General features: G+C 42.9%; 1 protein-coding gene across 1 annotated transcript in view; it reads right to left on the bottom strand.

Moving 5' to 3' along the window:
• The window catches only part of LIMS1 (LIM and senescent cell antigen-like domains 1), a 34573-nt gene extending 21004 nt beyond the window's left edge, over window positions 1-13569 (bottom strand). The window contains exon 1 of the mRNA XM_009997900.1: window positions 13463-13569. Within this exon, the coding sequence (XP_009996202.1) occupies window positions 13463-13569 (107 nt within the window). The remainder of the gene's footprint in view (window positions 1-13462) is intronic.
• Between the last annotated feature and the right edge of the window lie 45 nt (window positions 13570-13614).

The following is a 13614-nucleotide window of genomic DNA, read 5'->3' as shown; positions in this document are numbered from 1 at the left end:
TCATGACACACGTTTGAAAAATCTGCTAGTCTGTGAGGGGCCATGAGAAAGCAGAGGAGAGGTGACCAACATAAGGAACAAGTAGAGAAATGAGGACCAGAAGATGACAGGGGGTCCAGTCAAGGCTACTACTTCTTAATGCCTTCACCTTCCTCGTACCTACTGCGGAGGGTCTAGTTTGTGATAGTTTGGAGCCAAATCTCTCCTCACTTGCTGGGTCAGCTTGCTTTGCAAGCATACAGCAACACACACGCCACTCTCCACAGCAGGCCTGGGCTCACACGTAGCCACTTTTGTGCAGCCTGGACAACACAGGACTATACTTCTGCTGCCACCAAATTTGTGGGATGGGTTTGGTCAGGTGTCTTTCCTTCACTTTCCCTTGGCAGGAAAAAACTCTGGGCAAGTTATTCCCCTGCACCACAGGACACCGCAGAAGGTGCAAACACGGCAGCATGACCTTGCTAATCTACCCATCTGTAGGTGTGATTATCCATCTTGCACCAGAGCTACAGGGAGTCACAAGTTCTAACAGGCCAAAGGAGGCTGCACCCTCACCACTCACACATCTTGGCTGGAGTTCAAGCCCTATTTTTATCTGTCATGGAGCAATCTCCGGATCAAGCAATGCTCAGGTTGTAGCCCTAGGCCACAATGAACTTGCCAGAGCTCCACTGCAAGAAACAGCATGGGAAGAAAAGGTTTCTGTGTCTGCTGGACCACCAGTGATGAAAGCCAGTGGAGCTGCAGACATTGTGATGCCAGCAGTCCTTCTCCATCCTACTTCTCAAAATTTCCTGCACAGGTCAATGGTGAGATTCTGTGGGTATGAAAAACTCCAGGAAGCCTGACTGAAATGGACTAATCATGCCTATTCATGCAGGACCAGTGCAGGTGCACCAAGTCACTAAAGATAAAGAACAGGAAGTCAGTCTGTCTCTTCCCCTTATCACTGACTATCTACTCAATTGTTTTCTTGTATTTTGTCTTAGATTGCAAGCAATTCTCCTGGAAGGCTGCTACTGTGAATCAGACAGCCCTAAAGAGTTTCTTTCTCCCAGTGGATTACTTCAGTCCTTGCAGTAACCTGAAATCCACAGGCTACTAAGGTGGCTGTAAGCCACTTCTACTGCCTTGTGTCTTCTGGGATCAACAGGAAAATACTTACTTTTTCAGCTTGCTACTGTGCAGTCTGCTGTATGGCGGTAGCCAAGCAAGTAGTACAGCCAGTCAGTGCAACAAGATGTCCATCCAAAAAGCCTGTTGTAATTTTCCTCCCTTTTTTTCAGGAAGCAGTCCTACAAGGTTATATGACTCTGTGTGTGCATCAAGTAGAAGCTGCCTGATTCTCAAGGCCTGTAGTCATTGCTGTTGGTGGAATTACTCCCAATTTGTTTTCCATTAAGCAAGAAGCTTGCCATGAGTTTAAAAAGGGCTTTTCTGCTACTGAAGCAAACCACAGTTTCTACTGTAAAAGTCTCATAATCCACAAATCCAGAGCAGCTGGCCATCTTTCTCTTTTCTGACATTTTTCCAGAGGCATGCAGCCAAGGTCTGAAATACACCCTTAAAAATACACGGCATTTTCATTAGGGAATTCTAGGTTACTCTGAGGTGAAGTGTCCATGGGGAGCAAGAAGCGTATGGGGGCTGTTGATTTGCAGCAGCAGCTTTCCAAGGGCGCTCCTTGGGATTTGGAACAAAACCTACTAGCCTACCGTTAAGGAAGCAGTGATAAGGAGAAAGTTAAGAAGCTGAGTATTTAACTAGAAAAGGTAGGTAGGAAGGAAGAAGACCAAGAGGCTTCCGCTGGCACACCGAGGATCTCTTCAGAAGCCAAAGCCAATGGTGGGGAAGGTGCTAAAGGAAACAGCAGAAGCCGGGGCAGGGGGGCACTGGAGCTACAGAGAAGCGCTTCGGGAAACAACAGCAAAAACAGCCACACTGCTTTCTCATCACTGATGGACAACTGCTGTCTTCCTGCTCACACACTGCTTTCTCTGGAGAACTTTCAAATCCAGCTGCCTGTGCTGGTGGCTGGCAGAAGCAGACAGGGACTCTTACAGAGAAGGCTCGGTGGCTGGCCAGCCCCTCTGAGTGTTTCGCTCCGTGCCACAAATAGATGTGCCGAGCAGTCACGGCTCCAAACAAGGTCCTTGGCAAAAGCAGCTGCTGCTTGGCAACCTACTTGTGCCACCGTGAAATATCACTGCGTCACCAGCACTGTCAGGAGGCCACGTGCCCTGTCGGATTATGCCAGGAGGGATATGTAAGCACAATGCATCCCTCTGCTTCCCACATAGGTAAGGGTGATTTCATTTTAATTATATTTAACATGGATGCTATGCAACAGTCCTCAGACACAAAATACAGAACAACTAGAAGAGAAGTTCTGCTGGAAAATATGCATGGACTTGCAGTGCCCTGCAATTTTAAAAGCACTAATTGACCTTTTGCATCTTTTTAAATTGAAATTAAAAACACTCTTGGGTTCTGGTTGCTGCAATTGTTTACCTCTTAAGCAATAAAATACTTTCTGTGTTAAGCTGGTCTCCTAAGGCAATTTTAAAGAAGGTATAAATCTTTTCTATAATAAAGATGCATATTACAGGTAGGATTTTCACATGTGCTCAGCACTGCTCTTAACTTCTGTTTCTGTTAAAAAGGATGGAAAACCATCTTGAAACCACTGTAATAAAAACCAGGTGAATTCTGAGTGCTCCTGTAAGTTCCATCCTTTACTCTTTGCCACAAAAAGCATAATTAAGTTTATGCGGTGGGAGTTTAAACAGAGCAAATAAAAAGGCAACTTTATCTGTTTAATATGCTTCAATACAAATTTATTCTAGTATAAACATGTCCAAAAAATGCGTTGGCCTCTGAAAACAGAGAAGGTTCACATTCAATCTCTCCATAAGGAAATGAATATAACTGGAATAAACAGGTAGGCAGCACCTTCCTACACAACTTTTTATTAGCCTTATCAGCATACTGAAAATCAGTCTCTGACGGGAATCATAGAAAGGGACAACAATATTTCATTAAAACACTTTCTTGTTGCAAGTAATATCTTAAAAAACTACTGTCTTTTCTTCCTGCTGGTTAGAAACATTACTATATGAAGCCATGCTTAATGTAAAACAGAAAAAAATATTTATCAAGTACAGATACTTGATACTCTTTAAACCAGCCATCTTCCTCCCCCATTACTGTTTTTTAAATCCTACAGACAACAAAAAGACATGGTATCATATATGAGAAGCTCATGAGAGCTCTAATAAGTTTGTATTGCATGAGATACAGCACACTATCAGTTATTCTTAAAATATGCACCCTGTGTAGCTGCTTATACACTTAACTATGGTAAATACATACAGTAAATATATAAATATATATATTAAAAATATATATGTCTAAACTCTTCCAACTCGACACATTTTAAGGATGCTTTTGCAACAATGGATTTCATACAACAACATTAATATTCCATTTCTAATTTAAGAATAATTTAAAAGATCAGCTACTCAGTATTAGGGGCTACACATCAAATGTCTCTGAGACACTCAGTCTGAAAAGAACCATCTTTTCAAGACTGATGAGTCAAGGTCAGGCCCAGCAAGCTCAGAAGTGTTTTTCTGTTTGAACACACACATAGTGAACTTCACAACACCAAAATCAAGTTCTAAAATGTGAAAGTGTTTGGGCAGAATAGTGTTTATACTGGTGGAAATCAAACCACCACAGAAACAAGGGACACACAACAGAGCATGATCAGGCAATTGCAAGCAAACTGCAACTCAGTGCATGTGTGCTCCTTCCCTGTTGCTAAAGAACAGAGTTGAAGTTCAAATACATAAAAATGTATGAGGTTTATCTTTGGATTTTCTGACATTTCAGGAAAACAGTATCCTGGCTTTTATCAGGAATTGTGCAGGCAGCAGGAGTAGGGAAGTGATCGTGCCCCTGCATCCGTGCATCATGGATGAGGTCGCAGCTCAAGTACTTTGTGCAGTTCTGGGCACCTCACTGTAAGAAGGACATTGGGGTGCTGGAGCGTGTCCAGAGAAGGGCAACAAAGCTGGTGAAGGGGCTAGAGCCCAATTCCTAGGGGAAGTGGCTGAGGAACTGCTTTTTTTTTTACGCTACAGAAAAGGAAGCTGAGGGGAGACATTATCTACAACTACCTGAAAGGAGGTTGTACTGAGGTGGATGTTGGTCTCTTCTCCCAAGTAACAAGCCATAGCACAAGAATAAATGGCCTCAGCTGTGCCACGAGAGGTTTCTTCACACAAAGCATTGTCAAACTCTGAAATAGGCTTCCCAGGGAAGTGGTGGAGTCACCATCTCTGGAGATATTTAAAAGATAGGTAGATGTGTTGCTTAGGGAAGCTGGTTTAGTGATGAACTTGGTAGTATTGGATTAACGGTTGGACTTGATGATCTTAAGGGTCTTTTCCAACTTAAATGATTCAATGATTCTAAAGCACTGCACTACCACATTTCTCTTCAGAGTAACAGTTTCTTAACACCAATATTCAGTTCACCTCATCTGTCACTGAAACCCACCAAAAATCCTTCACCAAATCCTTAGTGTAAAGCCAGCCTTTGCTTCTGCCTCAGTCACCCACCCACACACCAAACACCATAACCTGAGTGGTTCACCCAGGAGCTATAATTAATACCATGAGTCATGACACCCTGGCTACCAGGCAAGACTTCCAGTATGTCCACGCAGTTCCTTGTAGGGCAGAGATAACTGCAAGACCAGGCTCCCTGGCTCACAGTGACATCCTTATTATAGTCACGTCTCCATTGGGGACACCACGCTGAGGGCTGACCTTCAGCTTTACTAACCAGCATGTCACTCCCACACACACCTCCTCTCAAATATTACTATTAATCTACACCTCCAGCAACATAAACTCTCAAACCATTTTTCACCTTCATTAAGTTTGTTTTTCTGTTCTACATGAGGAAGTGCAAAGTTTTTCAATGAATTAATTTGTTTGGGGCAGAAGTAGAATGCAGTAAAGAAGACAACTCTTCAGCTGTTGCTCTTCTCTCACATATTATATTATAATTATCAGTCATTCTAGGTTTTGGTTTCACATTTTTCTCTTCCTGCATTCACTGCAACATCACCAAGCTTTAAAATCAGCAGAGGATGACAGACAGCTGAGCCATCTGCAGTGAACATTGCAGACTTAAATAATGGCCCTAATGTTCAACTGCTGAAAGAGAATAACCAGAAGCAATTTATGTTCCTAAGAGTCAAGCATGAGTAATGCATCAACAAATAAAGCTAATACAAAATGGCAGTGCTTTCAAACTTCATTGTGATAGTCTTAACATTTGGGGCAATAAAAACCTCAAAGGTTTGTACTTTATTAGCTCTTCAATAGTAGCAGCAAATACATCAAGTAAGTATGAATGAATTTCAGCAGCAGCTAGTGCAAAGCAAAACTTCCACAGGTTTTCCAAACTGAGGGCTTTGGAAACTATAGCAAAGTTTTTTTAGAGTAATGGTTTCCACCACAACAACTGACTAATCCTGAACCAGCAGAGCAGGAGTGAATGGTTACAATATACATTGTAAGACTTCTGGTGAGGGAAGTTGTAGAAGTTATCCCTTGCAACAGCATACTGCTGAGATTGTCTGAAGGAGCTGAGCTTGGCACAACAGAAGAAAAGGGAAGGCAACACGGTCCTGTGCTTTGGATCAGATGGGTTCTGCCAAACCTCATTCCCCTTTGCTACATACCATGAAGTGGCTATAATTTGAGTTGTAGCTTTAGAAAGGAATGTTGTTTAAAACTAAGCAATCAATTGTACACTTCAGGCAAAATACATTACTTGCAACCTGGTACCTCATGGAGCTATCCTGAAGCTGCACTGCAACCGTGTCCTTTTAAAATATATATATATATAAAAGGAACAGCTTTTATAATATATCAGAATATAATGTATGCTTCAGTTTCTTATGTCAGCAAGGAGATATGTACAAAATGATATTAGAGAAGCCAAACATCAAGCACGACAAACAGCCTTTAAAGCAAACTTTCCATACCGGAACAAAAAGGTGACTACCCAGGGTAGTTTTGAGTCATGACTCCGAGTGGGTAACATTTTTCCCATAACTGCATAGGAAGAGAGTTAAAAGGTAGACTTAACTCGGAATCAAGAACATTACGATCCATGAAGAGTGTGGCATGCATGGATTTAACATGCTGGAAAAGACAAATGTCATTTCATATCCGCTTCACCTTTGTCCGTTCATTCCTTGCTGAAACAGCTTTTATCTTTTGAATCTTTAATTTTAAAAGGCACAGCTGAGAAATGCTGCCAGGTATTGCTAGCTGTGTGTGCCAGTACATGTGCCAGAAAAACACTGCATGTCACAAACCCTGTAGGAAGTTCCTGAGCCACAGCTGGTGGGATTACCACCAAAGGAAATCCCATAACAGGCCAGATCTTGCCTTACACCTCCCTCCACAGGCATCAGCTTTTTGCCACTGTCAGAGGCAACATACTTGGCAAGCAGGAGCCGTTACCATGTCTGGAGAGCATCACATAAAAGGCCTGTGGTCCTCATAAGGACACTGTTAGCTTTGCATTTCCTAGAACAGCTCAGAGCCTTTAAGCTTGTTCTTCCCAGTGCCTGCAAATTGGTAATTTTTATTAAGTGGAGACATTGACATAACTTAGTTTTCCTCTCCTCTGCAGAATACCTCCATGTGTAAATTCATGTCAGGGTGACAGACTGCACTCAAAGGAGAACTTAATTACAATGAAGCACAAGCTATCACTGTACATTTTCTGTAGAGAACACCTCTGATAAGGTACTATCAAAACACATGAAAGCAAAAGCAAAAAAAAAGAGGAACCTACAACTCATCTTTAGCTGGCTAATCCTGTGAGAAAGAGCAATGAAAATCCTAATTGCTATAGTCATTGAAGTGTAACAATTTACCAAAACAGATTTTTACAAGGAGGCAAGCATAAGAGGAACAGCAGTAATTGCTTAGGTTTCTGTTACGCAAGCAGCTACCTCAGGTCATTTGGAGTCATGGGAGGTGACAGTCAGTGTAAGCAAGTCAAACATTGCTTAGGAGTTATTATGCAATGCAAGAGACAAGGGGTGAGAGAGAAGGCAAGAAAAAAGGGTGTGTTGCTCCTGTTATTTTAACCCCTGGAGCAAGTACAGCACAAATGAGAAGTAAAGCCTGTAGTCATTTGTATACCTCAGACAAAGGCTCAATGTAAATTTTAAGTATTGCAATATTCAAGTATACGCATTAAGCACATTTTTGCTGGCTGGAAGTTACTATAATCAATAATAGTAAATCAGTGTTACGTTTACATGAAAAAATCTTCTCTTCATTTACAGTAGCTAGCAGATGAGCCAAAGTGTTTTTTAATTAAGAGTCCCCAAACATCTGATTCAAATAAGTATTTCTAGGTCCCAACTCTCTACTATCCCAGCAGAGCTTCCAACCACAAAAAATTAAAAACTAATGTCTTTGTGGCCTAACATCTGTTTCCAAGCTCCTCCTTGTTTAATAAATGTCTTTATTTTTACCGATGTGTTCAATAGTTACTGCTTTACCTCCTGACACTGGCTTTGTGAGCAAGTGAAACATCTACATACAGCAGGAAGCTATAACATTTCTTATGCTATTAAGAAATGTTACCAGTCAAAATCAAATTTTAGAATGCCCAGAGGCATCTGAAAGCCCAACTGGGTCCCTGCTTCTCCATACAGTCTCCGTCCAACATCATCTTCTCTCCCTCCTAGGATGAGAAGAGCAGGTCCTCAGAGAGCACGTGTGGCTGGAAACAGCTGCACACCTTGGCTGGCTGCTACACAGGGGTTTTTGATGGTAGGCTGAGATTTGTGACCTTGCAAAACTCCCCATATCTCATGAAGAAAGGGAGGCACTCAGCCCTACCGCATTGCTGATGTTTTGGGGATTTTATTCATTTGTTTCTTTTTATACTCACCTACGAGCTCTGCAGTGCAGTGCCTCTTCCCCCAAGGCTCAGTGGGACGCAAGAATGTGCTTATGTCTCCTATTTCATCTGCAAGGGAGTCTTTGTGCATGAAATTTTGGGGCACATCCACATGCCTTCCAGCCTGAAGTCAGTGTGGAGAGGCAGGCGGGAGCCTGAATGGACTCAGATGATTGCCTGCACCTACTCCTGCAGATGCACCCACCAGCTTCAGCAGCAGAACGCAAAGGGAAGGCAGATACTTCAAAGCTATTACTGTGGAAAATGTCTATGGTGCTTCCTGCACAAGAGAACAGAGCAGTGAACTACCTGAGTAACTGACAGCCACCAACCAAAGCTTGCCAATGATTATTTGTTGCAAATGCTGAAATGTACTGTTTGGTAAAAACTTGAGACAAAAATGGCGATTGTCAGGGGGAAAAAAAAAACAACAAAACACAAAGAAAAAAATACAACAAAAAAACCCCAACGAACACCTGCCCCTGCTTTTCCCAGTACCTTATATTGAGCTTTGGGAAAGTCATAGTTTAACCCCAGCCAAAATCAGCACAGGAAATTATTAGTATCAGTTTTTTTAGAGGAATCATTCTATTTTTAAGAGACCATGGGATGAGAAGGGGAAAGAGCAGAAATAGCAAGCATACCACTACTGAAGTGACTCCTAATGATTAATCCTAAATATACATGTACAATTTACTTTGCTGAGAAAAGCAAGAAAAAATAGCTCAGCTTACAGTCAGAATTTTTTTGTGTCATTTTCTAATGGCAAAGCAAGACAAGATTTATCAGAGATGTCATTTTTTTTCCACCAAATCAATATAGCTGGACAAGAACAAGTCTTCTCCATTCTGCAGACCAGTCTCTCGGGTTGTATTTAGTTCATTGACTGTTGCATCTGCTGCAGACAGGGGAGATGAAGGTGCCAGCCAGTCCCCTGCACTTTGAAATCTGCACCTGGGCAGCATCCTGTGTACTTAAAGGTCTATGCACTAGTGAGCATTGCTCATGCAGGGGAAGAAAGGACTGGATTCAGCCATCTCTATCCCCGTGGAGGTCTAAACCAAGCACATACTTGTTCTGTGCAAGTTCAAGAAAAGGATGAGCTATCCACATCACCTTGTACATGGGATGGACAGGCTCCTGCTCCCTGTAACATGAGTAAAGCGCCAGTAACATCTATAGCAGCAGATTTAAAGACAGCCAGAGAGGATTTTTAGGTGATACATGAAGTGGCAGAGGTAGAAAGAGAAGCTGCATTTCCCACTCCCATCAATACACTGTGCTGTCACAGCAAAGCCTGGGACTCCTTTCACCTCACCACAGCTGATGGGATAATGGGCATGTGTTATGCCAGAAGGAGATGGGGTGGAAAGATGAGACAGGCTCCCTGGGAGGGCAACTCACTGCATCATAGGACAGGTTTCTAAAACTAAGGGGATGAACTCTGCTCTCCCATCCCAGTCCAAATCTCAGTTGAGCTTAGGGCTTTTTATGGTTATGGGTGGCTTCCCTTGAAATGCCCTCAATCTCCTCAATGAAATGTATTCTGGAAGTCACCCCCAGCCCTCTCAGGTCTTCACTGCTGCTGGTGGGACAGTTCAGCCACCAAACCATACCACATGCAACACTGAGGTAGCTGGGACACATTTTGAGCTAGCAATGAGCACCAGACTGTAAACTACAGCACAGGTCTGGCTTCAATGTAAGGCATCAAACCCCTTCCGCAGCAGGATGAAGAATCACAGCAACTGGCTGGGCAAGACAGGCAAAACCATGCACTAAAGTAAGCTCTGCTGCTTGTGAATCAGGTTCTGCAGATAGCCACAGCTGCATGAGATGAGCTCCCCTCCAGATGACCTGGCACCTACTTGCTAGAGCAAGAGGTGTTTGGAAAGACTCCGTTAAATTTAAATATTTAATTAGGAGCTCCTACTGTAAATGGAAGTCTGACAAGCTATGAAACTTAATGCAAAGAGCCAAACTACATTCTAACAGTCTTTCCTGCAAAAGACTGAGGGAAATGTGTGTAGAAACTGACTCATTGTAAACTGAACAGCAGATCTGGAAGACAATGATGAGGGTCAAATGTCTGGCTGAGGTGACAGAGGTTGCAGAATGTAAAGCTTGCCTTCCTGTTGTGGAGCTCAGAGTCCCATGGCACACAACCTCTCATGAAGTTATGTCAACATAGAAAATTCTTTTTATACTGGAAAGATAATTGTTTCAAGAAATTTTGGTTCCTGTAAAATAAAATGTGATTCATTAAATGATAAACATATGCTCTGTACATGATTAGGAGTTCCAGTACACTGCTTCACAGTGTTAGCAATCTCAGGTTTTTAGGTATAAATGACACGGAGGTTCCCAGGAAAGGGCAAAAGCTGAGCTTTGGCACCAAGCTCCCCCCGAGCTGCTTTGCGGTGCTGACACTGCCAACATTTGGCTAGATCTCCACCACAGTTTGCGGCACACAAGTCCCCATCCTGCCGAGCAGCATCCACCTCCTGCCATGACGGCTGGACGTAGGAGCTGGCACTACAGTGGTGCTTGTTGCAGCAGCAGCACAGAGGCAGGCCAAGACACCCCGCAGCCAAGGCAACAGGGTCTGAAGGGCTCTCCACTGGGATACTTAGTGCTGTTTTGTGCTTTACCAGAGGCACACCCCAGCCCAGATCCCAGGGAACTGCTACAAAAGCAGACAGAGACCTCAAGAAAGGTAGGAGAGAGAAATCTTTTACTGGGGTAAGGTATTAAAGGCTGGAAAATGAAAACTAGCAGATAGCATGTATAACTCTAACAAAGGGTGATTTTCCAACATTTGGCTAGATCTCCACCACAGTTTGCGGCACACAAGTCCCCATCCTGCCGAGCAGCATCCACCTCCTGCCATGACGGCTGGACGTAGGAGCTGGCACTACAGTGGTGCTTGTTGCAGCAGCAGCACAGAGGCAGGCCAAGACACCCCGCAGCCAAGGCAACAGGGTCTGAAGGGCTCTCCACTGGGATACTTAGTGCTGTTTTGTGCTTTACCAGAGGCACACCCCAGCCCAGATCCCAGGGAACTGCTACAAAAGCAGACAGAGACCTCAAGAAAGGTAGGAGAGAGAAATCTTTTACTGGGGTAAGGTATTAAAGGCTGGAAAATGAAAACTAGCAGATAGCATGTATAACTCTAACTTTTTTTTTTTTTTTTTAATACAGAAATTCTTCCAGCATATCCTGAGGACACTGGCATCTCAAGTACATTTTGGCCCAGGATTAGAAAAATATGGTACCTGAACTGAGAAAGCAGCTTTCAGTGAACTGTTCCTCGAGGGCTGATATTATTTAACACACGTGGATTAATATGTATGTAAAACAAAATACAAAGGCACTGGAACAAAGAACTGGAGAGAGAAACTACAGGAGGGCATTGCAAGTCATGGAGGATGGCAAGCTATATTTAGGGGACATGAAAGAAACCTCTTGTCTTTCTTGTGGACTCTAGATACTCTGAAAGCACTTGCTAAGGACAGGCATCCAAGCCTCGCCAGGGAAAGCACATAAAAAAGCTAGGTTTCCGGTGTTAAAAAAGGAAAGAACTTTTTCTCTTCATTCCTGATTGCCCTTTGCCCTGTTGTTTAGTCATTATTTTGTATTTACAATGGCATTGCCATTTATCATGGAGAATGCAGTAAAAATGACAAATAAGGCTGCCTGGCAACACACTGAAATATCACAAAATGGGTTAGGAAGGAACAAGGGTTAGTTTGAATAAGAACCATCTTAAGCTATTAGCAAATATAACAGAAGCTCTGTCTTTATCTACAGGTTGTCCCCCTGCTCCAGGAGCATCATCTGATTATTCACCTTTTTGTATATCCAATACTCTGCCATGAGATGATTCCTAAGTCCTCTGACTTGCTATTTAGTCCACTTGGATTTTTTAATCTCAAAACTGATCCCTGTTCCACATATTTCTCCTCTTTAATTGGAAGAGGCTCAGGAAAGGATCAAAACACATGGATGCAAACTGGGACAGACAACCCCTTCGCATTCCCAGCCCACAAAGGGCTTCATTCCCATCTTGGATATACATGTAAATAAAATAAATGGCAACACAACTGTAGAGAGCTAGCTAGAAATCATTTTTATGTACATGTTTTAAAAATAAGCTTTCTGTTCCCTAAAAAGAGCCATTCTTCCCCATTGCTAGTTCTGTATAAAAGAAACAAAACATTAAAAACTCACGCATTTCCGCTGTCTGATTATTCTTCCATTTATAGTCACAGGAGTATAATATATACTGCTAATGCTATTAGAAACCCATCTAGGAAGTAAATTCAGAATTAATATTATAAAATACATACCAAGCACTCATGTCAGACTCCTAAGTTAAAACATTCCTAGAACTGACCCAATATTTCTGATACCTTGTGGTAAGTTACAATCATACATTTGGGCACAACCATTTTGAGTTAAGATGCTTAGTGAAAACAAAAGGGTAAATTCCCCAAATCTGAAACCCATCCTTCTGAAATTGCTAACTCAGATGATGAAAGTGCAATAACAAAATCCTCTTTAAATTACAAAACACTCCAACCTGATGCACAACCACCACCTATGACAAAAAATCTAAAAATAAAACCAGAGAACAGGCATCAGGAGATAGGAAGTACTTCCTCTTCAGAGTAATTTGTTAGCGTTTACACAAGGATCCTTTTCTGAGGAGCTTGAAGTGGGAACAGATTGCTTTCACATCGAGCACATTTAGAAAAAAAACATGCATTTTTACTTTTTTTTGGTGTGTCTGGGCTTACTCAGGTTACACACAATTCTTTAATCTCCTTGCTCCAAAAAGAGGCTGTTTGAAAACTCGCTGTTAATCTTTCAAAAGGCACACAGAATAAGGAAGATAACCCCAGACATTAAATGGCTCTCCAATTTTTGGTCACCCTTCCTGAGTAAGGTCAGGCTAAGTGGTCCTGCTGCATTCTTTTGTCTAAAGCCCCTTCCACAACAAAGAACTCCATGAAGAAAGCCAGAGTCCAGGAGCAGTCCCAGCCTCTCTGCAACTAAACCAGCCATTGAGATCCCCTGAGAAGCAGCACAACCCACAGCGCCTGGATAACCCAACACTGACTTCAAACGAGACCAAGAAAGTTGTCAGGCTATGGAAAGTTATTTACTTGCAAGTGCTGGCTGTCAGAAGGGATCCAGAAGCAACAACCAGCTAACATTTGCCCTTCCCAGAGCCAGGGAAGGGAGTCACACCATTGCCAAATCCCACAAGGTCACCGTATGGCTCCTGTTACCCCTCCTTCGGGGTTTTTTGCCGTAGTGTTTCAGGAATGTTTCTCAATGCTGGTGTTTTGCAGAGACTCTCCAGAGCAGGGTTTGCATTCTGCCCTGCTGAAACCACGGAAGCAAGCAGGGCTCAGCACCCCAGCGGTACCCACCAACTCACACTCACCTCAGCTTCTCTTCGCGTGACCCGGGCAGTCCCAGGCTATCAGGGCGATCCCGTCTCCTCCTGTACAGACCTGACTGTGACAACTCTTTCAGCTGCAAGGCCGTCATATTTCTCTACCCGGAGGGTTGTTGGGGTTTTTTGTGCTTTTTTTT

Source organism: Chaetura pelagica, unplaced genomic scaffold (assembly GCF_000747805.2).
Source record: "Chaetura pelagica isolate M959 unplaced genomic scaffold, ChaPel_1.0 scaffold123, whole genome shotgun sequence".
Taxonomy (NCBI): domain Eukaryota; kingdom Metazoa; phylum Chordata; class Aves; order Apodiformes; family Apodidae; genus Chaetura; species Chaetura pelagica.
This window is presented reverse-complemented; position numbering and strand designations above follow the sequence as displayed.